The sequence below is a fragment of the Hemibagrus wyckioides genome, linkage group LG01, assembly GCF_019097595.1.
Source record: "Hemibagrus wyckioides isolate EC202008001 linkage group LG01, SWU_Hwy_1.0, whole genome shotgun sequence".
In the NCBI taxonomy this organism is placed as follows: domain Eukaryota; kingdom Metazoa; phylum Chordata; class Actinopteri; order Siluriformes; family Bagridae; genus Hemibagrus; species Hemibagrus wyckioides.
The window spans coordinates 26,920,024-26,946,902 of record NC_080710.1 but is presented as its reverse complement, the minus strand read 5'-3'; the positions used below and the strand labels follow the sequence as shown (position 1 = coordinate 26,946,902).

The 26,879-nt window shown below is 38.7% G+C and overlaps 1 protein-coding gene across 1 annotated transcript in view; it reads right to left on the bottom strand.

The window, feature by feature from the left end:
• Positions 1 to 17,632: 17,632 nt before the first annotated feature.
• The window catches only part of fars2 (phenylalanyl-tRNA synthetase 2, mitochondrial), a 164,826-nt gene continuing 155,579 nt past the window's right edge, over positions 17,633 to 26,879 (bottom strand). Inside the window, exon 7 of the mRNA XM_058401681.1 lies at positions 17,633 to 21,899. Coding sequence (XP_058257664.1) covers positions 21,761 to 21,899 — 139 coding nt within the window. The 3' untranslated portion in view covers positions 17,633 to 21,760. The remainder of the gene's footprint in view (positions 21,900 to 26,879) is intronic.

The window sequence follows — 26,879 nt, the reverse complement described above, 5'->3', positions numbered from 1 at the left end:
GAGAACTTCACCCCAAATCAATAATTTAATTATGTGTGATTCTCCTGTTGGGAAGTCAGTGTGGAGGATTTCATCCAGCATTTCTCTGGCACACATTAGCTGCACTGAGGTCTGGCGATTCTGGGAAGGGAACACAAAGCACAAAAGACAAACAACTGATCATCCAGTTTTATGCTAAATGCCATTTGTTCTGGTGCACAACCTATTAGCATGGCACAATAAGATGTTGCTGTTGTTGGATGCGACAGATTTATTGTCTGAGGAGTGAATGCTATTATGTTTTCTTCTTCCAAAGCCATCATATTAGAATGCCTAGAACTCTTAAGACTATCTTTCTTATTAGTAGATGATATACACATGATGGTTAGGACTAACAACTCCAGATGTTATCAACCAGGCAAAAGGATGTTAGGAAAATTAGGATCGGTTCTCTGTGATTATTTGATTTCCTTCACAAAAAAATAAATAAATTAAAAATAAATAAATAAATAAATAAAGACAGATTAGTATGATCAGCATATGGCCTGCTTTGGTTTCATAAAAGTTGTTGCTAACATTTTGTAAACTTTCCTATAACTAAACATTTTGCTTTAGAGTAACTTTACAGCAGCTGATTTTGGACCCTGTAGAGCTGCTTTTTTTGCCTCAGACACCGTAGGTTTTAAATAAAACCACTTGTTTATTGTATTTTGTCAGTCAGTTGACACATAGCTCCCATTAGAGGATATACAACAGACCCAGTGTGTTAACAATATATGAGTCACTATGCTAACAAAAGGGAATTTGTAAGTGGGAGAGTTTAGACTTGCAAACTGCTTTGACTACCTGTAGTGCACAACACAAAACAAAGTAAACACAAGCATAATTATAATGTTATCATTCTATATGAATTAAAAATCTTAACAAGACACTGGTCACCAAGAAGACCAATCTCCTACATCTGTAGGCTATTTTGTATGATTGAACTTCCTAAAAGGAAAATTTCTGGAAGGAAAACCCCTCTGTTGTAGCATTAGATAGAAAAATGTCAAGGTTTTACCATGAGGGACAAAACAGAGAATGCTTTAGGGTGATCAATGGAACCTGTGGCCTGTGCCTGGAATAAAGAGCAGCTTCCATTAAGAGAAACATTTCAGTCAATGATTCTGACTCTGATGCAGGAAGGGTTCAGAGGTTAAAGCACCTTGCTACTAAGAGTCAGGTTGTGTGTTGAGATCCCAGCACAGCCAAACTACTACTGCTGAGACCAGTCATTAACCCTCATCTCTTCAACTCAACTGTAATTTGAGTTGGACAATGTGTGTCACATGTAAACGATTCTTTAGATTCTTTTCATTCTTGCCACAGCAAACTGAATGATCATTGTCCATCGCATAGATCCACATAATGGTAACATTTAATTTTGCAACCATATTCAGTTCAGTTCAATTCAATTTTATTTGTATAGCACTTTTAACAATGGACATTGTCTCAAAGCAGCTTTATAGAACATAAGAAACATAGTACAAAAGTCCAAGATTAATGATAGACAAAATCATCCCTAGTGAGCAAGCTTGAGAGGCGACTGTGGGACGGAAAAACTCCCTGAGATGGTAAGAGGAAGAAACCTTCAGAGGAACCAAAGGACTCAAAATTGAACACCAGAGACTGTGTTTGTAAATTACTATAAACACCGGAGGGTGTAATTATGAATAATGTCCTTTTTACAGTCATATACAGTCAGTTGGAGTTGTGTGATGCAGATAGAGCATATGTAGAATGTTAGTGTGTGTATTAATTAGGAGGTTGTCCTCAAAGTCCATATACGGTTGGCATCTTTGCTTTGAATATCCCAAATCTTCACAAAGCAGAATCCAACTGGAGGTGGGCCATCTCTGGATGCCTCAGGATCCTCGCTGAAGGTCTGAAATATATTTTAACCCTACAATTTGTGGAACTCTAAAAAAAAAGTTGGTACTATTACTCTTAACGTTTCATCCACAAGTGTCAGTTCTGGTAAACCAAGTTACAAATATATACAATATCACAGCTATATGGAGACATGTCAGTTTTCACCTCTTTGACAGTATACATATGCAATATTTATTTATATATTTTTAAACAGATTGAAATAAAAAATCCAATTTAATTTAGTAATTAATTAGCTGATATTCCATCTGCTAGTTGACCTCTACAGATCTGGAAGGATGAAGATGAACACAGGTTTCCATGGAGCCACCATATATTTATGAACTTTAGGTCATGTAACATGCATTCTCTGCACACGCTAGGTTGAGAGATTTTTCTGGAAGATGCTAACTTTGTTTTTTTTTATATACTTTATATAATGTTACTCACATTTAATCTGTCCCATTCTACTCTATTCTCTTTATATTCTATACTGTTCCACTCTGTATTGTTCAAATCCGGGATGTTGTATTCTTTTGTATTATGTCCCCCCCTACATTCTATTCTATTCTATTCTGCTCTGTTCTAATCTACAATATTCTGTTATGCCCTTTTCTATTCTATTTTATTCTATTCTTTTCAACTGAATTTGACCCTACTCCAGTCTACTCTGTTATATTCTATTGCATTCTATTTTACTCACATTTATTCTGCTCCATTCTACTCTGTTTATATTTCCTAGATTCTGTTCTATTCCACCCCCTTTGTGTCCTGTATTGCACTGTATTGTACTCTATTTTATTTGGCTATAATGTGCTCTCTTCTACTCCATACATGCTATTCTATCCCATTCTATTCTATACTATTCTATTCAGATAGTAATCTACTTTGTTCTAATCTAGACTATTCTGTTCGGAATATTCTATTCCGTTCTGCTCTATTTCATTCCACCCTGTTATATTCTATTGCATTCTATTCAACTTTATTCCATTCTACTCTAGTATATTCTGTTCTATTTTATATTTTATTATATGTTAAAATCTGCCTGTTTTTCTCAAATGCATTTTTATTCTATTAAAATTTATTACACTTCCTTCACTTCCGCTCTACTCTACTGTACTCTATTCTATTCTATTCTATTCTATTCTATTCTATTCTATTCTACAACTAGTTTGCTTTTTTATTTACAGTGGAATGAAGTTCAGTGTGTCCAGGACCAGAGTGTAACAGAGAATGCAACTCTGTTCACAGGATTACACTTTACTTTAAAAGACAACGTGCAAAGTTACAAGTCCAGGAGGATGACAGTACAATCCAATAAACACACAGACAAGCACAAGTAATTACACAGTGCACACTAATTAAAAAGAACAGCATCAGGATAGAGATGGGAGAAAAGTCTTTTGTACCCTTAGGACAAAAAGAAGAAGACAAAGAAATCTGTTTTTTTTTCCTGTAGTAAATTTACAGGCCAAATTAATAAGTGCATTGCGTCAGTATGGTTGCTAATTAATGCATTCACAGATCACTGTAATGGATGTAAAGTGAATCTGGCAACAAGACTTTTACTTTGTTGGCTTTCACAGTAAAAAGACATTCACTGTGCTGTATTTCACAGAGGCTCTTTTATCATCAAGTAGCAAAACCATGTATTTTATTGGAAAATAACATCAGTATTTTCCTTCCAGAAAGTGATGTATATATCCTCTAGTAACTTGTATATAACTTGTATGCCCACCTTTTCCATTTATAACAGCCGCTTTATAATGTCTTTTGTCTTCTCTAATGACATTTGGATCATCTCCATTGTAATATCTGGCTCCCAGCTTTACTGCAAAATAATAATAACACAACATTAGTCTCAGTGACAAACATAATCTTTCTGAAAGCCTGGTATTCTATTTGTGAGTAATAATTCATCACGCTGCTTGTTATGAAAAGGAAGCTCTCTGATACGATCAGTATGACTCTGTCTTTTGTATGAAGGATTCATAATGATTGCTGACATCGTAGGAACGTGCAGGCATTAGGCCAGGTTGGATTTCACGCTAGCTTCTGTGTTTGCATGTTCTTTTAAGCACACTGAGGACCATCTGTAACAAAGAAGTATTTCTCAAACTGCAGTTTGCTTAAGACTCATTAAGGTCATCCGTCTCTCTAATACTGGTGATATCTGATAAATAGGAAGCTACACCCTGCAGTTCAGCACAGTAAGAAATGACTAGGGAGGCAGCAGTGACCTATTGGATATCAGTGGGGCACAAGCTCATAAAGAAATGTGCTTTGCAATGTGTTGGATTAATAGGAATTTCTCCATTCTTCTTCTCTCGCAAGTGTTTGAAGAAAAGAAATTCCAAAAATGGAAAGCAACTGTATCCTGTCAACATGATTACTTCTCCTTTCTCTTATGTGAAGCTAATTTACAGGTCAGCTTAATGGATGTAAAGTGAGTCTGGCACACTGCCCTTTACTCCTCGTCTCTAAGAAATAGCCTCTGTGACCCGCAGATGTAATTATATCAGGAGAAATTACACTGGCCTTGCCGGTTTATTAGGTACATACAAGGAGGTGGACTGTTCTCTGCACAGCAGTGACACTGGCATGATAGTCTGGCAATTGTACAAGGATATCAGAGATAACAGCAGTGTTTATTTCTGTATATATAAACACTCAAAATTCCCCCATGGTCTAAATTTAAACAATTTTTAGATGGAAACAGGAAATCCTGTCAAGAGACACATTATAAATAATGGTCAGCAATGCATGGTACATACACTTAGTAACTGGGATTTTTATATAATTTTGGACAACTTGGAACATGTGTATTAATAAAAGATTTTGTATTTTTTCCCCAGTGATTTAAGATGGCCCAGGACTATAATTGTTTCCTGATAACCATAATAAAAACCTGATCATCAGCCAATACAGAGTCTATATTTGTCTTGAATTTTTTTTTTTTTTAAATCAAAATTAGACAAATTATAATAAAAGTAGTGTTAATATCCTTATAATATTGCTAAACAGCTATCTATTCACTGTATTCATTGTTGTTATGGTAACTACTGTAATTCAAGGTGGCTACTGTTATTATCACATCAATTTTATGTTGCTTTCCATTACGTTATGTAACACCTCAAGCAATTCTTGCTATACCTTTAATGCTGATTAACTGTATAAAAATGGTACGCTTGGCAACAGCTGCCATAACTGAAGCTCATGTTGGAGAAAACAGTGTTTGATTTGACAGCCTGAGGTGTGAGAATATCACTTTCTTACAGTTAATTATCTTCAATTGATAGGTTACTGAAAAACCGAAAGAGGATGACGTGAAGCGTTATTTACAGTACAATGTGTTGACAATCATCAAGCCTTATAGAAACAGTTCAGCTTTACGACATTTTAATGGCTGAACCAACCATGCTTCATACAGACTGTGACTTTTTAAAGGGTCTCTCTAAAATAAAAGAGAGCAAGAGAGCCATGGCCCTCTCTCATGGTTGTCCAAATAAGCTTTTTCTCTTATGGAAGACAAGCAGGCATTTCTGGTATCCCTCCAGCTCTGCTACAAGCAGCGAATGTCTGATATGGTTTCAGCTGGATTTTATATAGTAAAGAAAAACATTACTCTACTGGGGATTCAGTTATCTTCTCAATAATATCATTTTCAGCAGCCTGTGCTCCCTTACCGAGACCCAAACAGAAAGAGAAACTAATGCCTTTTGATATTATATTTCAGGTGAAATAGAGAGTCTGAGCAGTAGGGTGGGTGGGTGGGTGGGTATATGATCAAAAAAAAAAAAAAGTGCAACAGGAGGCCTAGAAGACATGGAAGAGGGTGAGAAAGACAGAAGGAGAGAGACAGGAGGCTGAGAGACAGCGCAGCAGTGTGAGGTAGATGGTGAGGAAGCAGAGTGCTGAGAAACAGAATGTGCAAGTTTGCTGAAGAAAACAGAAAAAGAAAGAGAGGAAGCTAGTATAATTGGCTTTGATTTGAGATTTGAGATCTTGGGCCATTAGAAGCTGTGCAGTAACATTAAAATTGATTTCTTTTCTCGTGTGCAGCAGCCATGGATCACCTGCACTGTCTGAGATGGATCACACCACACCTGCTTAAGCCACACGGGCTGGGTTTATGGGGTCAGAACTGTGTGTATGAGCGAGAGAGAGAGAGAGAGAGAGCCACCTACATGGGTTCAAGCATGTATGGATGGCATAAACAAGAGACAAGATTCTCAAGTATGTCTTCTCAACTCATTCCACACACAGCTATTCTCTACAGTATTAAAACAGACCTCCATAAATAATCCTGGATTGTATTTGTTTACCATCAAAAATAGAAATCTAGCAATGACATCATCGTTCTTACAGGGATACACCTACATGTCTCACCCCTCCTCTTCGTCTCTTTTCCCTTCTACACACATTTGGTAAGGATAACAAGGAGCTGGAAAGGTTTTCCTCACAAGGGTACAATCTCATTAAGCATTCCACAGCTGTGCAGAGGAAAATGTCTTCATCAGTTTCTGTCAGATGTGAGCTTTGCTGCACAGCAGAGGCGTGATACAGACAACGAAGACGGTTTCAGGCAAACTCGGCTGCCTCTGCAAACTGCCATGGGCCACTTTCTAAAAATACCTGCCCTAAATGCACAAAACTAACGTGGAGAAAGAATTTGAGCTTGTTTTGCACTCTCACTGAGATGAAAAGAAAAACACCCTGTAGATTTCCTGTTTATGGAGCTACTTCACATAGCATGATGCAGGAAAATTACTGTACAGCAATCAACAGTCATACAGTGAGGACCTGAATACATAAATCCACAAAATGGCTCCTAGATTTAATCACCTGTGGGTGGCGTTCTTTCTAGTATAGTCTAACATGCCAGTGTTGTGATAGAAAAATATCAGCCAGAATCAAGGGGAAGGTGTACAAGACGGTGGTGAGACCGGTGATGCTGTATAGTTTAGAGACAGTGTCACTGAGGAAGCGACAGGAGTCAGAGCTGGAGGTAGCAGAGCTGAAGATGTTGAGGTTCTCTTTGGGAGTGACACAGTTGGACAGGATTAGGAACGAGTACATCAGAGCGGACGGCTCATATTGGACGTTCGGGGGACAAAGTCAGGGAGGCCAGATTAAGATGGTTTGGACATGTTCAGAGGAGGGAGAGTGAGTATATTGGTAGGAAAATGTTGGACATGGAGCTGCCAGGCAGGAGGCAAAGAGGAAGGCCAAAGAGGCGGTATATGGATGTAATAAATGAGGATATGAAGCTAGGGTTGAGGATGCAGAAGATAGGGATAGGTGGAGACAGATGATTCTCTGTGGCCACCCCTGAAGGGAAAAGCCGAAAGAAGAAGCAGAAGTCTAACATGCCAGTGTCTACTTCTCACAGGAAAATCAACACAAATTTCTTCTTAATGATTATCCTCTTATGAAGCACTTCTATCCTAAACGGCGTGTTCTTTGCCAGGATGACTCCGCCCCCATCCATAGGGCAAGAGAGCTCACTGGATTGATAAGGATGAAAATGATTTAAATCATATGAGCCTTCACACTCACCAGATCTAACACCAGCTGAACATCTCTGGGTAAATTTGAAGTGACTTGTCATCAATACACCAACTGAGAGACTGTCATTTAACATCAAGTATGATGTTCATGCCTCCTGTACAGTTCCAGAGAATTGTAGAATTGATGTTAAAGTGCATTGAAGCGGATTTAATGGGTTATGGTGGCCCAACACTTACTAATACAACTGATGTGCCCAGTGTCTTGGCTGACAGATATGAAATCTGATGTGGAACCTAAATATATGATTTTGTCTACTCAGCATGGATGTAAAGAGTGCTTATTTTCCCAGAAAGTGTTTTTAGTTCTTTCGCACCATTTTGTATAAACTCTAGAGACTGTATGAAAATTCCAGGAGATCAGCAGTTTCTGAAATATTCAATTACCCGTCTGGCACCAACAACCATGCCATGCTTGCAGCCATTGAGAGACACTTTTTCCCCACACTCTTGTACTTGATGTGAACATTAAGTAAAGTTCTTGGCCTGTATCAGCATAATTTTATGAACTGCACTGCTGCCACATAATTTGCTGATTGGATAATTGCGTACATGACAGACATATGGGAATATCCATTCACTGATCAATAGGAACACCATTTGAGTAGTTATCCAATCATGAGGCAGACGCACAATTCAGAACGTCTGATACAGTTTAAGTCCTTCAGAACATCAGAATAGGGATCTCTGTGACTTGCTCTGTGAATGGCTGATCTCCAGGGATTTTCATTATACAACCAACTCTAAAGTTTACACAGCATGGTGCAAAAAAACAAAAGATATCCAGTGTAGTCTGCAGCCTGAAACACTGAATGATTTTACTTTCTTTACAGTCATGGTGAGAAGCAGAAGAACACATCAGGTTCCACTTCTGTCAGCAAAAACAAGAATTTGAAGCTATGATAAGCACCCAAACTGGACTAAAAAAAGGTAAACCAGGACCAGAACCAGGTGATTTCCCACCCCAATCTTCAACTGTCCAGTTTGGGTCTCTATTATAGCCTCAGATTCTACTATTCTGTAAAACTTCCCAAAAGAGCAATAAACTGCAGTACACTAAACAAAGTCAATATTTGGTGTCACTGTCCTTTGTCCTTAGAAAATGCACCACTAGTATCAGATACACTTTGTACACTTTTATACAGAAATTGGCTGGTAGGATTTTCTAAGGATCTTGGAGTATCTGGAGACTTTCACTGTCACACTTGCTTCGGGTTTTTGCATGTAATCCCTGACAGCAAGTTTTCATTTGTGTCTGAAAACTATACAGTGCTCTACTTGATGTATCTTTTACATTTATAGGATTTTGCAGATACCCTTATATATATATATATATTTTAAAGATATATTCTGTACTGGATAAACCAAAATATGCCTGGAGATATATATACACGTACATTAGTCATAGTCCTTGAATAGCTGTTTCTAAAGATGTAGGAGGTGAAACCAGATGTAGGAGTACCAAAAAACTACAACTCTCTATATAAAAAGTTCTGAGCATTTCTGCTTAGGTGGGAGGAATTGATTTCTTTTGCTGGTCAGTAAATATTCAAAGAAAACATTTTCAACTGTCATTATAATCCTCTAATGATGCATGAGAAGGGTGTGGAGATGCAGAAATGCACCGCTGACCTGAAAATGAAGTGCATTTGGTCGGCAAAACCCGAGTAATAAAAATACATGATTCATGCTGTGATCTAGGAGCAATTTTCTTCTCGGGCAGTCTAATAAACACCTGAATAGGATGAAGAGTATGCTTATGATTCATGTATGCTCACCTCACTTTGCCTCGGGTAACAATATGGCCTGCTTCACCTTGTTTTAATGCGAGATGGCTGATTGTAAGCAGCTCATTGTAGAGATGACAGAAAAGCTGGTATTGGAATCAGACCAAGCACTTCAGACATATCACCTGCTGTGATAAAGTGATACTTGCTATAATAAACAGATACCATCAAATTAAAAGTAGGTATGAATGTTCTGCATCCGTTTCGGTGCACAACCTTACGAAGAGCAAGATGATGGGGTTTCTGCTATAAGAAACAGCACAGAAAGCAGGGATTTCATGTTGAACAAGATGAGACAGATTTGTAACAGCTGTTTGTAAACTGAGCTTCTTTCTGGAAACCTGATCGGATTGGAATCGAGCTAAATTTCCATGGCAACCGGTTCTCGCCGCCTCGTGTCTCATATCTGGCTGAATTCCATGCCTGCCTTCTGAGCCCGTGTCTTGTCCTTGTGTGCTCTAAACAGTCCATTTTTTTTTAGATATTCCTCACTAGTTTACACTGGAGAAACACTCGTGGCGTGAGTGCCAGTACATGTCGCTTTACTCTCTTCGGACCACAGCTTGATTTCTGTTAGAGAAATAAGACATCGGTTTCTGTGACTTTGTTACACCCTTTATAAAAAAAAAAGAAGCTGGAATCATGGCTTGTTAGTAGTTATGCTTTTGAATTGGAAAGTGTAGCTGTAAGGGGCAACACACAGCGCTTCCTCCAGCTTGATTTCATTTTCTTTTCACGTCCTGCAAAATATTGTTAACCCATAAGGACTAGATCATGTTTCCTCTGACAAAATGAACATTTGCATTTCAGGCTAGAGGCTTTAATATCTCTGTTTCCTTACAAGCATTTACAGTTTCAAAAGTTTCCATCCTTATAATCTGACTCTATTTTAAAACCTCCATGAGATCTTGAACCACTGGTAACTAGCCTACAAATGGAAGAGCCACAGTCTCACCTGCCACAAAAGCAGGAAAGTTTATTTTAAGTGCTGCTTGCACAAGAATTCTGAAAGATGTTTTATTAATAGCGGTAAGACTAGCCTCCTAGTCCAGAGCTGGATTGTGAAGAAATTTGATGGAGATGGAGAGATGTGGAGTTCAAATTGTGTCAAAAATAGCGAAACGAAACACTTGGTTAAAAATAAGAAGCAATATTCATGTCCTCAATCTATTTTAGGGAATCATTTCAGTAGATATGGTTACATGGAGCCTGATAATCTGTAAAGAGTGTCAAAAAAATCTTAATTAACAATGTAAAGTCTTTATTTCTTTTAATGATAATGTCTAATAGAACAATAATCACCTCATGTGTGTCTGATTACTGTATCAATCTCCTTGACTGACACAGCTAATGAAAAGAAAATCCTGTGATGAAACAAATTTCACTTTTAGACACTTTAAGAGATAATTGTGAGCAGTGAGATGGACATGAAAAGAAGATTTCAAAGCAGATTTAGGATGTTAAATCAGAAGGGTTCAATAATCCAGTTCATTATTTAATATTCACAAGGTTCAGCAGTACTAGTTGATAATAATAAGACAATTACACTATGTTGCCAAAAGTTTTGGGACACCCCTCCAAATCATTGAATTCAGGTGTTGTTTTTCAGGGGTTGGGCTCGGCCCCTTAGTTCCAGTGAAAGGAACTTTTAATGCTTCAGCTTCATACCAAGACATTTTGGACAATTTCATGCTGCCAACTTTGTGGGAACAGTTTGGGGATGACCCCTTCCTGTTCCAACATGACTGCACACCAGTGCACAAAGCAAGGTCCATAAAGACATGGATGAGCGAGTTTGGTGTGGAGGAACTTGACTGACCTGCACAGAGTCCTGACCTCAACCTGATAGAACACCTTTAGAACAGAGACTGTGAGTCAGACCTTCTCGTCCAAAATCAGTGCCTGACCTCAAAAATGCACTTCTGAGGAATGGTCAAAAATTCCCATAAACACATTCCTAAACCTTGTGGAAAGCCTTCCCAGAAGAGTTGAAGCTGTTATAGCTGTAAAGGGTGGGCCAACTCCATATTACATTCATGTGCATGTAATGGCAGATGTCCCAAATCTTCATTATAATAAAAATGCAAAGACAAAAGCATTAAATAAAATTATTTCAGTGGCAATATTTAAGAACTAGAGCATCTCCTGAATACGTGATAATTAATAAATGTTCAGACAACATTACTAGGCACATTTACACATTCTTCTTTTTGCTGTCTGTTTAATAAGAACATTCGAGAATATTTTGCTTGTTAGGCATTTAGACTCAGTATTACCATAATCTAAAACCTGCTTAAGCATGGAACTCGGCTAATATGCTGAGCTAATATTTGCTACTTTTGACACTTTTGCAGAACTGATGCACTTCTACTGATGCACTTCTGACGCACTCCTCCTGAACTGAAATATGCTTCTGTGTGCATTTCATCTTGGCAGAAGGAGAACTTAAGCAAGGTTAGAAGGTTAAAAGAAAAAAAGAAAAACTCTTGTACACAATTTTAGGGAAAAATATTTATGGAAGTTGTATCGTCATATATTATTGTCACAAAAAATTAGATACGCAATGTGCTATAAGTTTTCCAGTCCACAACTTTAGATGTTTTATCAGATGGGATGGAGTTTAGAAGAACAACACTGGGTATATTGCCTCTCATTTGAACACCTATATAAAGAGCTGTCAGGGAGTTGGCAGTATATGCAAGTGCAGACTTTTATTGTGGAAGGTCTAAGAAGAACAGTGAGTACACAACAAAAGAGCAAAACATACAGACAACGAGCAAGTCTATAGAAAGCAAAGCAACAAACATCAACAGAAGCATGACAAGGAGGTTCAGAGAAACCAGAACTTAAACAGTGGTGCACATCAAGGTGAAATGAGGAAGAAGAGTGAGTGATTAGTGAGACATGTGACAAGGGGCTGATGGGTAATGTAGCAGAATGTAGAATAAATAATAAGAATCAGTGATGTGGATGTGTGAAAGCTTTCAGGAGAAGAATAAATTTATCTTATTCCACTGTAATCATTAAAATTCATGGATCTGTTCACTTTGAAACACTGGCTTAGCTTTCAAGAACATCCTTCAAATCTAGTAGAGCTTGCCAAATACATCTTACATTCAAGCCTCAACATGGTTTCACTCCATGACATGACATGTCTGTCTGAAAAGATGGGGTCAGTTAGAGAAACTGTAAAGAAGTGGACTTCAGAGTCTTGTTTAACACCAGCAAATTACAGCTGCACTCAAAGCTGAAAGATTTCACTGGCTGCTGCTTGAAAAGGTAAACGCTCACAAGGCTTTCGGGGCATGTTTGGGGATGACCCCTTCCTGTTCCAACATGACTGCACACCAGTGCACAAAGCAAGGTCCATAAAGACATGGATGAGCGAGTTTGGTGTGGAGTCTTGACCTCAACCCCATAGAACACCTTTGGGATGAATTAGAGCGGAGACTGCGAGCCAGACCTTCTCGTTCACATCAGTGTCTGACCTCACAAATGCGCTTCTAGAAGAATGGTCAAAAATTACCATAAACACACTCCTAAACCTTGTGGAAAACCTTCCCAGAAGAGTTGAAGCTGTTATAGGAGCAAAGGATGGGCCAAATCCATATTACATTCATATGCATGTAAAGGCAGATGTCCCAAAACCTTTGGCAATATAGTGTAGATACCAGGAGTGTTATAGCTGCAACTTCTTTCACATTTGTAACCACTTGGTGAATGCAAAATAATGGAATATAACAAAGAGTGTAAGAAAGTGAGTGTGAGTCAAAAGTAATTTAAATTTCAGTACCAATAATGGCCATAAAGTTCTCTGTAAATAAGACTTATTAATTTCTTCTTCAGTAATCACCTTATCCTGGTCAGGGTTACTGTGGATCTGGATCCACATATTCACACACTCTAAATAAGATGGTACATTTTATTTATTTATTATCATAATGTAAATGGTGGTCAAGTAGCATTAATGCAGTCAGATACAGTCAACTACTGGTAAGCTTTAGAAAAGAAAGCAATAAATTGAAAGTGATCTTTCGAGCTTAACATACATACATAGGTGATATGGTTTTATTATATGAGTAAATCTTCAGAAATATTATTTGGTGAGTACAGAGCCTCTTCCTTTCATGTATAATAAGGTCAGAGACCCTTGGAGACGCTTGGAGTGGGATTTTGAACTCTTTCTTTATGCAGAACATTTCAAGCTTCATAATATTTGTAGGTTTGGATGTGGATGGTCTTGTTAAATAAGATCAGTTCTAATTTATAAGTTGAGATGGTCATTGCTAAACATTGATTTTTCATCCCACTTTCTGTGTTGATTCGGATTTGGCTCATCATCTCATTACAAGCTGCATCTCTGGGCAAGTGTGAACCTCCTGGCAGAGGCAACCAAGTTTTGGAAATGAATGTCCTGATACTTAGCAGAGTTAATGATCCCATCAGTCTTCACATGAGCCCCTGAAACACTAGTGACAAAACAGACCCGAGCATCAATGATCTTGCCACACATTTGTTACGGACAACTTCAAAAATGAACTAAAAAAAATAATTAAAAAAATTCGGAAACTTTAATGTTTTGCTTCTCTTGCTGCTGTGCTGGAGGGTTTGGTGATAACTCTAAAATAATAACCAAATGTTTGAGGCGATGGTTTATTTTAGAAATACTCTTGGGGTGTCGAAATATTACCTAAAAAAGGTCGCAATAAAGGATTCTTATTAAAGTAAAGTGAAAAAACAGATGTACTATTCTATCTAGTTAATACAATAACTTATGTCCATTCTCTTGAAGGGCGCCAATAATTCTGCAATCAGCTGTAGCTCTAAATCTTTCTTTTCCCTACCTGTCCTATCTGGTAGTTTACGGTTACACACTTACAAAGTCCCCTCAAGCTAAAAATTTTCACTAATTATTATATTTCTGCAGCAGTATGGCTTTCAGCCGTAAATATGGTGTCTCTGTGAGAGCAGTTTAATAAATCTACACTATCAAAGAGACTTTAATTTTCTGCAGCTCGCTCCTTTTTTCTTACAGACTCCCATTTTTCCAGTTGACATGCAGCACAAAACAAATAGCTGCAGGGCACCTGAAAATGAAATATAACAAGTGAACGCTTTGAGAGCGGTGAGAAATAAGTCTGGGACACGCGTCATAACTGCATCTTTGAAATGCTACTCACACCCCTGAAGATCTGCTATGCTTAAGTTCATGAAAGCCAAAAGCAGACAGAACAAATGCTTTGTTAGTCACAAGAACTTGGATAGATAAAAAAAAAAAAACAATTGTGTTATACTAATTAATGTTACATAAGACATAGACAAGATGATTATGTTTATGAAGCCAAGTCCACTTGAGACAAGAGGACTTAAAATTTCCCAGGTTGAAATTCACTTGGAGTATTTTGCTCCTGTGAACATGTCCTGTTCTCCTGATTAGGAGGTGTACTTTGCAAATGGCATCTCATCCAGGCTTGTTATATTTAGCATCAAGTTTTCGGTTCGGCAAATCTGGGAGCATTGCGGTTTGAGACGCAGCCAGGCCGTGCTGGCTGAATAGGGCAGCAGAGACTCGTTCTCTCGTTGCTTGCAGAAGGGCCCAGTGGATTTTGAAAGCATCATGGGAGTTTAAGAGGCGGACCTGCAGCAGTGTTGTGATTAATACGGGTGTCACCTGGAGAACCAGACTAGGAGCTCAGCCACGGCCCTTAACGGGATCTGATCTGAATAACTACACAACATAATATACTCCTGCCATTGCCTGAGGCTCACGTTAATGCTGGTATTAACCCTATTCCTGACAGGACTAAATATATGACACCAGACATTACAGACGTTAACCCCTTACCTGCTAGTGGTGTGTGTTGTTCTGATATAAAACGTATGATGTTGAGTGATAATCATACGTTAATCCATGACGTATTATTTCATACATGATATAATCCACGTCAGGGTAGCGTTATGAAGCCTTACACGAAACGGAGTTACTTGTACTGGCCCTGAAGTATAAGTTCCTCTTATAAGTGGTTACAATGAACACAATGAATATAACATTCGCAAGTTAGGTTTCTTCCTGTTATCACGCACATTACTATACACAGCAGCTATAAACATACATCTCCTTACAGAAAACTTATCACTATATCACTGATCATACATTTCTCTTTGTTAAAAAAACATTTTGAATGCTTACCTTAGATTATATAAACCATCCACCATACAAGTCCTTGTTAAATGAGGCGTTACTATAGAAACAATAAAATATTAGAACAAGCTCATTAACAAAAATTTGCATGTCTGAGCTGTCGTGATAGAAATGAATCAGAACAGCTTCTGACCAATCAGACTGAACTATTTAACATACACTATATTGCCAAAAGTATTCGCTCACCCATCCAAATAATCAGAATCAGGTGTTCCAATCACTTCCATGGCCACAGGTGTATAAAATCAAGCACCTAGGCATGCAGACTGTTTTTACAAACATTTGTGAAAGAATGGGTCGCTCTCAGGAGCTCAGTGAATTCCAGCGTGGAACTGTGATAGGATGCCACCTGTGCAACAAATCCAGTCGTGAAATTTCCTCGCTCCTAAATATTCCACAGTCAACTGTCAGCTGTATTATAAGAACGTGGAAGTGTTTGGGAACGACAGCAACTCAGCCACGAAGTGGTAGGCCACGTAAACTGACAGAGCGGGGTCAGCGGATGCTGAGGCGCATAGTGCGAAGAGGTCGCCAACTTTCTGCAGAATCAATCGCTACAGACCTCCAAACTTCATGTGGCCTTCAGATTAGCTCAAGAACAGCGCGCAGAGAGCTTCATGGAATGGGTTTCCATGGCCGAGCAGCTGCATCCAAGCCATACATCACCAAGTGCAATGCAAAGCGTCGGATGCAGTGGTGTAAAGCACGCCGCCACTGGACTCTAGAGCAGTGGAGACGCGTTCTCTGGAGTGACGAATCGCGCTTCTCCATCTGGCAATCTGATGGACGAGTCTGGGTTTGGCGGTTGCCAGGAGAACGGTACTTGTCTGACTGCATTGTGCCAAGTGTAAAGTTTGGTGGAGGGGGGATTATGGTGTGGGGTTGTTTTTCAGGAGCTGGGCTTGGCCCCTTAGTTCCAGTGAAAGGAACTCTGAATGCTTCAGCATACCAAGACATTTTGGACAATTCCATGCTCCCAACTTTGTGGGAACAGTTTGGAGCTGGCCCCTTCCTCTTCCAACATGACTGTGCACCAGTGCACAAAGCAAGGTCCATAAAGACATGGATGACAGAGTATGGTGTGGATGAACTTGACTGGCCTGCACAGAGTCCTGACCTCAACCCGATAGAACACCTTTGGGATGAATTAGAGCGGAGACTGAGAGCCAGGCCTTCTCGTCCAACATCAGTGCGTCACCTCACAAATGCGCTTCTGGAAGAATGGTCAAAAATTCCCATAAACACACTCCTAAACCTTGTGGACAGCCTTCCCAGAAGAGTTGAAGCTGTTATAGCTGCAAAGGGTGGACCGACGTCATATTGAACCCTATGGATTAGGAATGGGATGTCACTTAAGTTCATATGCGAGTCAAGGCAGGTGAGCGAATACTTTTGGCAATATAGTGTATCTTCTAGTCATTTTGTTAAAGGATGTTTTTTGGCATACTGCAACTCTGAAGTGCACGCAAAAGTCTGCCATATACTAACACACCCGCTTCTAAGTTTTGATTTTACACGCTGCTCCATGGAACATTCCCTGTCATTATAAAGCACAGTAAGGACGCAGCAACACGTCTCTTGTCGGGTTTTTAGACACCTGCTGCCTAGCTCTGTTCTAGCGTTCACACTGAGCGTGTTAAATTCTGTTTGCATGAGTCAAACGCAAGACTTTATGCTGATACCGTTTTGCTCTACCAGATCAGAGGAATGATAATATCGGTCTCAGTCTACAGCAGAGAAATGCTAAGAAGAATGAAAGATTCTGATCGCACACTCGTCTAAGGTTTTTGTCCAATCATCACGGATCTTGGCTTCAAAATCTTGATGATGCTCATGGTCAAGGATCCAGCAGAATCAGACCTTTCTCTTGGTGAAGAGATGACTTTATTTCACGCATCCTTTACCAATTCGTGCAATATAAACTAAACTAAACGCATTCAGCTACGCTGTGATGCAGCAGAACGTTTCTTTCTAATCATCCTTGATTAGGGTTTTCTAACAGGGAAGACGTGTCCTAGTCGTAGGTTGTGTATAAATTCTGATGAAATAAATTCTTTATGAAATCATATTGAATCTATATGTCACACTGGAGAGTCGATATTCCCTCAGATAAAAAAAACTATATCACCCTAAACGACTTTCTTAATGCCCTAGGGCAGCAGCACTCTAACCCCTTTCCTTACTCCCCCCACACCCTGAACAGAAGCTGACTGATGCCTTGTTTGCGTTTTTCTCCTCATGTAATTTCCACAAATTGATCCACACTGTTTTCAGTGGTGTTTGCCTGCCTCTGGTTATAGTATTGACTCCACCGCTCCTGGACAAGCCGGTATTCGAACCTCCAAAATCAACTCTCTCATTCTCACAGAGGTGGAAGACTGAACATTGTCCAATTTCCCACACGCTCTACAGTCCCTTGATTTGAAGTTATAACACAAAGAACTTTAAATTAACTTCCACCTTCAACCCAAAACCCAAGGGCAGGATGTTAGTCAGTTTTTTGCTTTCCCCGGAAAAACTTCTCTCTTTGTATACTCTCTTACACATGTTTCAATACAGTACATTTTTTCAATACAAACCCAACAATTGACTGGAATTAAAACTGACAGGACAATATGTAGTTTTCCTCCTGTTTTTATATCGCAGTGTTTCAATTTGCACCTAGTCATGTTTCTAGAAAAAATGAAAAAAAATCAATCCAAACCATCACATCCACAAAACAAGAGGGTGCTCAACTCTCAACTCAATAGAAGAAGAAAATATTTTTGTCATCCAATCATTTTTTGTCAAACCACAGAAGAAAAAAAGTGACATAAAATGATTTTGCATATCCAAAGTGGCCCTGAGCAAAAAGTAACACATTAACACAAAAGGCTAAGCCCCAGTGGACGGGCTCGGTGCTCGGCAATCCGTGCAGGATCCATTCAGGTTTTGATTGCAAAACATCACACATTCATTACTGTGACTGCAATTGAACTCTCTCCCTGAAGAGGCTATCCCTTCATTCTTTTGTCACCCTTTATAAACATGGGAGGGAGGGATGGGGGCGAGAAACACCCCCCTCCATATACACCCACACCCACACACAATGCTGGAATAATTTGGATGCAGCCCACTCTTTTCTTTGGCACGGTCGAACAAATACCATATTGGAGGCTGTGAGTTTTCCCCCCAACCTGTCCCAGTGAGCACATGCAATAGAGTCGAAGGTTCCACTGTTTACTCCAACACACAATAATGGGACTTAGGGATTCATTGCTGTTTTTGTTTAAAAAGCCTGCTTAATGAACAGGAAAACAATGGGAAACAGGAAGTATTTTGTAAGAAGTGAGAACGCTGTACTGTCACTTGCAAACTCACTGACCTACTCGACATTTTTAATTAACGATACAACATGGCTTGTCTAGTCTTATGCTAAGCTCATGAATTAAAAGTCCTAATGAATAAAAAGAGGGGAAAAAAAAAAACCCTAACCACCAACAAGAAAAAACCCCAAAAGGTCCACTCCTGTAATATCCTTTGGCATTCCAACAAACAAGTTGCACAGTTAATGTTAAAGCTAGAAACAAAGATTACAAATCTCATTAGTAAGAAATCCAATTAAAGCACACTGCTTATACTGAGTGCTATCGACCAACACTCCTGTCAGAACTTAAAACTTCCAAAAAGTTACACTAAGTTCAATTCTACATTTTATCACAATAGAACCTAGTAGTTTTAGGTGCTTTGTGTGGAATGTTTAGGAGAAAATGGTTCCAAAAGGTGAAGCTGATGATGATGTACACTACCAGTCAAATGTTTGGACCCATCTTCTAATTCCATGGTCTTTCCTGATGTTTATTTCCTTCTACATTGTAAAACAATGCTGAAGGCGGCCGAAATACACAATAATCTCGTTTGAACAGTTGATATTGAGATATGTCTGCTACTGATGCTCTGTAAAGCCTTCATAACGGCTCTAATCTGAGGTGCTGTTAATTGGTGATTTCTGAGGCTGGTAACTCTAAATGAACTTCTCCTCTGCAGCAGAGGTAAATTTTGGTCTTGCTTTCCTGGGATGGTCTTCATGTGAGCCAGTTTCATCATGGTGCTTGATGGGTTTTGCAAATGCACTTGACAATACTGTTCTTGCAAGAACTATTCCTGAACACCTGACCTTCGTGTCTTAAAATAATAATAATAATAATAAGTCCATGTGTGTTATTTCATAGTTTTGAAATCTCCAGTATTGTTCTAGAATGTAGAAAATAAATCCCTAAACAAAAAACATTGAATTAAAAGCTGTGTCCAAACTTCTGACGGGTAGTGTACATTTATCCACTTTTGATTGCGATAGGAATCCTCATAAAATATTGCAGTTCTCAGTTTTATCCTGAGCTCTGGGTGGAGTTTCGCTTGTTCTCTCATGTCTGTTCTCCGGTTTCTTACCACTTCCCAAAAACATGCAGTTAGGAAATTTGTCTATGTTAAACTTTAGGAGTGTATGACTGTGCATGGAGCCCTCTAATGGATTGGAGCCCCAAGTGAGGTAAATTTTTCCACCTTGCACCTAGGATTTGGTCTGGATCCACAGTAACCCTGAGCAGGGGAAAACAGTTACTGAAGATCAATCATTGAGTTCGGTATTGTATTTCTATAGGGGGTATATGGAAATGTTTACAAAAATATTTGATAGCATATTAATATTAGTATATTTTTGTTGATATTGTATACAATAAAACAATGATATTTTGAAAATGATGATTATATGTATTTTTTTATGTGCCCAGACTGCAAAGATTTGAGTACATTCATTCACTGGGGACACTGACATTGTCCAGCTGTTATTGTATTGTGCTTATTTTGTTGGTGGCTGCAAAAAGTTTAAGAACTCCTGGCCTAAGCATCATTGGTTTAGAAAGCCCCCCCCCAAAAAAAACTCATAAAACCCTGGTCAGAGTGGTTCTGAGTAGCAAATGTAACACAAATACTGAAGTCTTGACCCTGTAGGATTCAGTAGGTTATACCATATAAGTGTGTATGTGGATGTTAGAAAAGTGCTGTTCTAATCACAAATCTGATTGTTCTGAGTGTGTTGAGTGCCGGCTTCAAGGCATATCACAGGTTTATATTAAAGCTCTAATACATTCTAATATGTGATATGTAACAACACATTCACATCGACTTGTATGGTGAACAATTCACGTAATCTAGGACTTACAAGTGTCAGTGTTCTGTGACAGTCATTTTTCTGCCATAGGAGAGTCTTCAGAAGAGAGTGTGTGCTTTCCTGTTTCTCAGATTCCTTTTTGTCCTATTAATGTCAAGGAAGTGACAAATGGTGAGGGGGGGATAACTGTTTATATCCGCTCTGACATAAGCGATAACATGAACTAATGTGTTTTGCAGATGTTTCACAGCATGGTACGTAAACACAAAGTGATAAAAAGTTGTTCTTTAATTAAAAAAGTGTCATTTATTGTCAAATCGCTCTGATATAAGAGGAATGAAACACTTCAGGACATGGTCTTGGAAAACTTTGGGTAGTAACATTAACTCTGATTCGAATCATTATCCGGTATAACTTAATGATAAACAACCAGTAACACTGATATCTTTATCAGCAATGCAGGAGTGCAACTTTTTCCAACTGATCAGACACCTTGTGCAACATTTACTTTATTATTAATGACCAAAGAGTCTAACATTACATTACAGGACATGTTAGCTGTCGCTTTTATCCCAAAAATGTTTCCTGAAATATTTAACTCTCTAAGTAATTTTATTTTTAAGGAAGAAAGTCATTGTATTCAATCTGAAATGGTCATTAAAGGAAATACAAAGTTAGCCATAAGTGCCAAGCAAGTCTTTCCAGACTCGTTTCTTTTGTCTTCCCTGCTGGCTGGAATCCACCGGAGTAAACGGACTACAGAATGTCTGCATTAAATCAAAGACCTTTCCCTCCAGGCGACACGCTGCTGTGATGGCGGTATTTAAGATCAGCCTCTCAGAGCTTCAGATGCAAGATTACTGCAGGCGGCAAGAGAAAAGGGATTTAAGAACACTGCATGTGTTCGGTATACGAGCGATGAAACTGGTAAAATGAGAGGGATCAAGGTCAACAGTGCATGTGGGAGCACAAGATTTTTGTTTATAACAACAAACCAAAAGTGATTCAAGTATAAAATGATCTACGGTAAAGTCTGTGCAAGCTGTCCTTTTTAAAACAATGACCTCTTGCCTTGTCCATGTTTTGTATGCAACCTACAACAGCGTGTTTTGTGAGAAATCACATTTTTTCGGTTGTTGTGGTTGAGTGGATACAGGCTGAGCAGGAATCAGAATCTTCCCTGTACACCCAGCTCTCGCTCTGCTGTCTGCTCGATGGCTTGGTGAATCAGCCGCACTTCTTCTTGGCTCAAAGTTCTCTCCATGTGACGGTACGCGATGCGGTAACAGTGGCTCACCTTCTTGGTTCTGTGGGAAAACAAACAGCAGAGTGATTTCTTAGAGACTTTTTGAACCTAATTTACACTTGCAGAATTATTTAGATATATGGAAAGTGATCCATTTATGCACATTATACGTTGTCCAAATAAAACCACACAATTTTCAATAGATGACAGATGATAAGAGTGTAGGTGTAAAAATTTGACTATGCATCAAACACAATGAGTATGATGGTCATTGATGGTTGTTAGTGGTCTTCATGACTGGAGTTCCATTGACACTCATTGTTACAGCTCCCTACAGAGCTGGGAATAACCACTGTACACTGATGCCATGCCTGCAAGTTCAACAGCATGTAGCTAATGTTAGCCGATTGATTTTATAATTTTTTCCCAACAATTTTAGAAAGATAATTTAAAAAAAAAAATTACACTAGATTAAGAATAACCTGACAAGGGCAAAATCTAAGTAGACTGATCATGCAATAACATTATGAGCAGTGACAGGTGAAGTGAATAAGACTGATGATCTCCTCATCATGGCACCTGTGGGTGGGATATATTAGGCAGCAAGTGAGCATTTTGTTGATGTGTTAGAAGCAGGAAAAATGGACAAGTGTAAAGATTTGAGCGAGTTTGACAAGGGCCAAATTGTGATGGCTAGACCACTGGATCAGAGCAGCTCTTGTGGGGAGTTCCCGGTCTGCAGTCAAAGGAAGGAACAGTGATGAACCGGCAACAGGGTCATGGGCGGCCAAGGCTCACTGATGCACTTGGGGAGTGAAGTCTGGCCCGTGTGATCCGATCCTACAGACAAGCTACTGTTGCTCAAATTGCTGAAGAAGTTAATGCTGGTTCTGATAAAAAGGTGTGAGAATACACAGTGCATGACGGGTCAGGGCTGTTTTGGAAGCAAAAGGGGGACCAACACGACATTAGGCAGGTGGTCATAATGTTATGGCTGATCTGTGTAAAGTTCAGTTTAAGATACTTTAATATGTGTTTAAAAAATGTTTTTGGCTTGTAGCTTAAAATGTAGCTTGATCACAGCTTTATAATAATAAAAGAGTGCTGGACCTGGGCTAAAGTTTTCTGGCCCAAGCAATTAAAACAAAACTGGCTGACAGGTGACTAGCACAGAAGCAGCCACTGGGATTCCAACGCAAACACATGGCGCGTTGTGTGTGAGGTTTTAATCAGATTCCCTTTGCCAGTACCAGATTTTCTGTCAGGAAGACCAGGCTGGTGTGTGTCACAGTCCAAGCTCGTATGACCATGCATGGAAAGCAAACAGCCTGAGAGAAACTGGGTAGAAATCCCACAAACCATTGCACCAAGGCAATCATTTCACTAAATCTTGCATCTGAATATTGTATAAAAGGATGTTTAAAATGAATTAAATAGATAGATAGTTGTACTTATTGATCCCTGAGGGGAACTTTGTGTGCTACAGCAGCAATGGAAAGCCATTGTGTATAAATAATAGACAGAGTTAGGCATTCAACACGTTAACAAATCACATAGACAGACATCTGAGACATGAATAAATCACAGACATAGAGACATACATTCACAAATCAAACAGACAGGGGTTAGACATTCTAAACATATAAACGGATCAAATAGACATTTAAAACATATTATAAACAAATCACACAGACAGGGGTTATTAACAAATCACAGAAACGCCTTAACAAATCACACTGGCAGTCATTTGAAACTATAACAAATTACATACAGGAGTTAGACATTCGAGAAATATTAACAAATAACAGACAGACATTTAAATAATTAACGAAACACATCGAGTTAAACACACAACACCTAAGAGAAAAACACTGAGAGGGGTTAGACTTTCTACACTTATTAACAAATCACGAAGACAGAGTTAGACTTTCTAGACATATTAACAAGCCCCGCACAGTGAAAAAGACATGAGAGCAAAAAATAAAGGTGTGGAAAAACAAAGATAGATATTCAAAGCATCCAACGGATGAGATTACTTTAATGACTATGGCATCCTATGTATATAATTGCATGCATATACATAAATGAATAAAAATCTGTCCTGTTTTTCTTTCATTCCTGGTGGGTGGGGGTGTCTCCTGTTGAGACGAGGCACTGTGGGGTCTGATGCCAGCTGCCAGAAAAAGACCCCTAGAGCACCATGGTGGAATAAGCAGAGAGCAAATGGTGCTCCTGAAAATGTGCAATCAACAAGATAGAAAGATCTCCAGTTCTGCTGCCATTTTTTTCTAGGTAACTGTTTCTAGTCAGTCCAGAGTTGGTCCTGTGTTAGAACTGGCTTTCTGGATCAGCTTACTGAGATGTCCTGCAGTGAGGCTGATCCACCAGTAGACCACATCATAGAAAGGAGGCACACTATGTGGCTAAAAGTTTGATCATTACACATGTCTCTTCTTTAAACTGTTGCCACAAATTTGGATGTACAAAACTAGTAGTGTTTCAATGGATATAAGAGGCTCAACCCTGTTCCAGCATGACAATGCCCCTGTGCACAAAGCACAGAGCTCTATGAAGACATGGTTTGAGAAGTGAAAGAACTTGGGTTTCTTCCACAGAGCTCTGACTCTGACTCAAGCCCAATTAACACCTTTGGGATGAACTGGAACACCGGCTGCACCCCAGACCTCCTCACCATCCTCGCTAATGCTCTTGAGGTAAAATGAACACAAATCCCCACAGCCACACTCCAACATCTAGTGGAAAGCCTTCTACGAATAGTGGAGATTATTATAACAGCAAAGGGGAAATAAATCTGGATTGAAATGTTCAACAAGCAGATACGAATGTGATGGTGAGACTTTTACCTACTTTTGGTCTTTTATATGAGTATGTAGCTTTTGATATGCAAGATTAGATATGAATAAAAATATTCTATATAATGGTTTTATTTGATAGAAAATGTCAACATTTCATTACATTTATATGCATGGACTGTACAAATACTCAGTGCTTTGCAGATAAAGCGCTGTAAACATTGCAAATGAGACTAGTCATATACATAACATCTTTCCCTTTTCCACAAATTTTTCCAGATGTTATTGTCTTTCGTTAGACAACAATGCAATGTTCTTATTCTGTTGCTTAGCGACCTGAAAAACCTAAGGCTTGGTTTCAAACACCAGAAGATTGTCCAGTTTTTACTAATTAGGTTACTTGAAATCCAGAATACAATTAGCAACAAAGGTTTATCAGGCTTTGTAGCAAGCTTGCCTTGTCACAGAGGAGCCTGAAGACACCTGGATCTTGTTTTGGCAGAAAACAAGTAAAAGTTTTGTTGTTTTTTTTTCCTGATGAAAGTAAATCTGTATTCAGAAAATAAAAGATTTTTCTTTTATACAATGTCACAGTGCAGTACACTACTGATCCTAATACTAACTGGCATCCATCATAAACAGAAGTACTCTTCATTCTCAAATGATCCAATCTGATTTCTTTTATCCAGTTGTGTTGAATTGTGTTAGGTTTTAATTTAATTTAATTTTTCATGTGCCCCATTTTCGCTTTAAAAGTTGATCATATATATTAGATTGAATCCATTGTCATGTCGTCTTAACTCTTGCTCCAATGTATAGGCTAAGAAAAATCTGACCTTTTGTACAAAGGAGTTAAAATGATAAATATCACAAATTTGCTTTAATCTGAATAGTGGCCTAGAAATATTCTGAATCTTGAATACTAAATAATGACAAATTTTATTGTTTTTTTGTTGTAAATTTTTTCAAGATTCTACAATTTTGTTTATTCATTGGAAAATGCTTGAACCCCACTTTATATTTGGCTTTAATGTGCAATGAATCTGCTTAAAGCCTATGTAAATGCCACTTTTTTTAATTAATAATAATAAATACATATTAATACATATTCCAAAAATGACATGCTTTAAGCTAAAACCCTTTCAGTTGTCTGTGAATGAAAGCCTGTTGTGATAATTATTCCTTATCTCATTTCACCGCCACTGAAATAACAACTGTCCTTACCAAAGGGGAAATACAACATCTGTGCCTAAATTAGTGCCTGGGTGAGTGTGATCAGCAGGGAATCTCATCTGTAAATGACTGACATATTGGGGAAGATCATACTCCTGTGTGCTGTGAAAACGCAGATAATTAGTCCAACTACAAGCCTAAAAAAAGAGGAACATAGGATATGTGAAAGCAATTAACATACCCAAAATAACCAGAAACTTGCAACATCAAAATCCCAGAATTGTGAAAATAGGCACCTACAAAAATAGCTGGCAAACATTGTGGCTGTGGAACGCAACACTAGATACTTGTGGAAGAAGAATTTTCTGCGACACTCAGCCAGATATCTGCTGTGTGAGCTGTGCAAACGAGAACGCCTGACAAAATTGGGCCACCGCTGATTGCCACTGGGACATGTTATTTTACTCATGGATCCTGCAGCCAAAGAGGCTAATTGGATAAAGTGATTTTCTAAAGCAGTGAATTGCTTTACTTATTTTTTTTAATTAGCAAATAAAATGACTTAACAAAATATGTTTGATGATGAGAAGGAAATTCTATGGACACCATATGCCATATTTCTAACCCTCATCCAGAACACTTAATAATTAAAAACAAAACAAAAACATTTCTATTCTACCAGACACCGAAGCCACCGTACGATGTATCTGAGGCTTTTATTGCTGTTTATGGTTTATGCATAGATTCCTTACACCCACTTTCCTTCGTTTGCTTCCGTGAAAAAACATCTGATATTTCAAGTGAGCGCACAGGTGTTCAATAATTCACCTACCATGGGAAGGTGTTCGAACAGTGATCCAAACACACACAATACCTTTTTATTGAAGTCTTCTTCATATTATTGTGCGGTAGAGGTTGGTTTGGGAGATGGGCAGGTGCAGTTATTCATGCCAATTTTATTTTTATTTTTTTAAACACGAGTATGAAAAAGCAACAGATCCATGCAGACAGCTGAAGCACAAATCTGACTGCTACGTAGGAGGATATACTGTTGC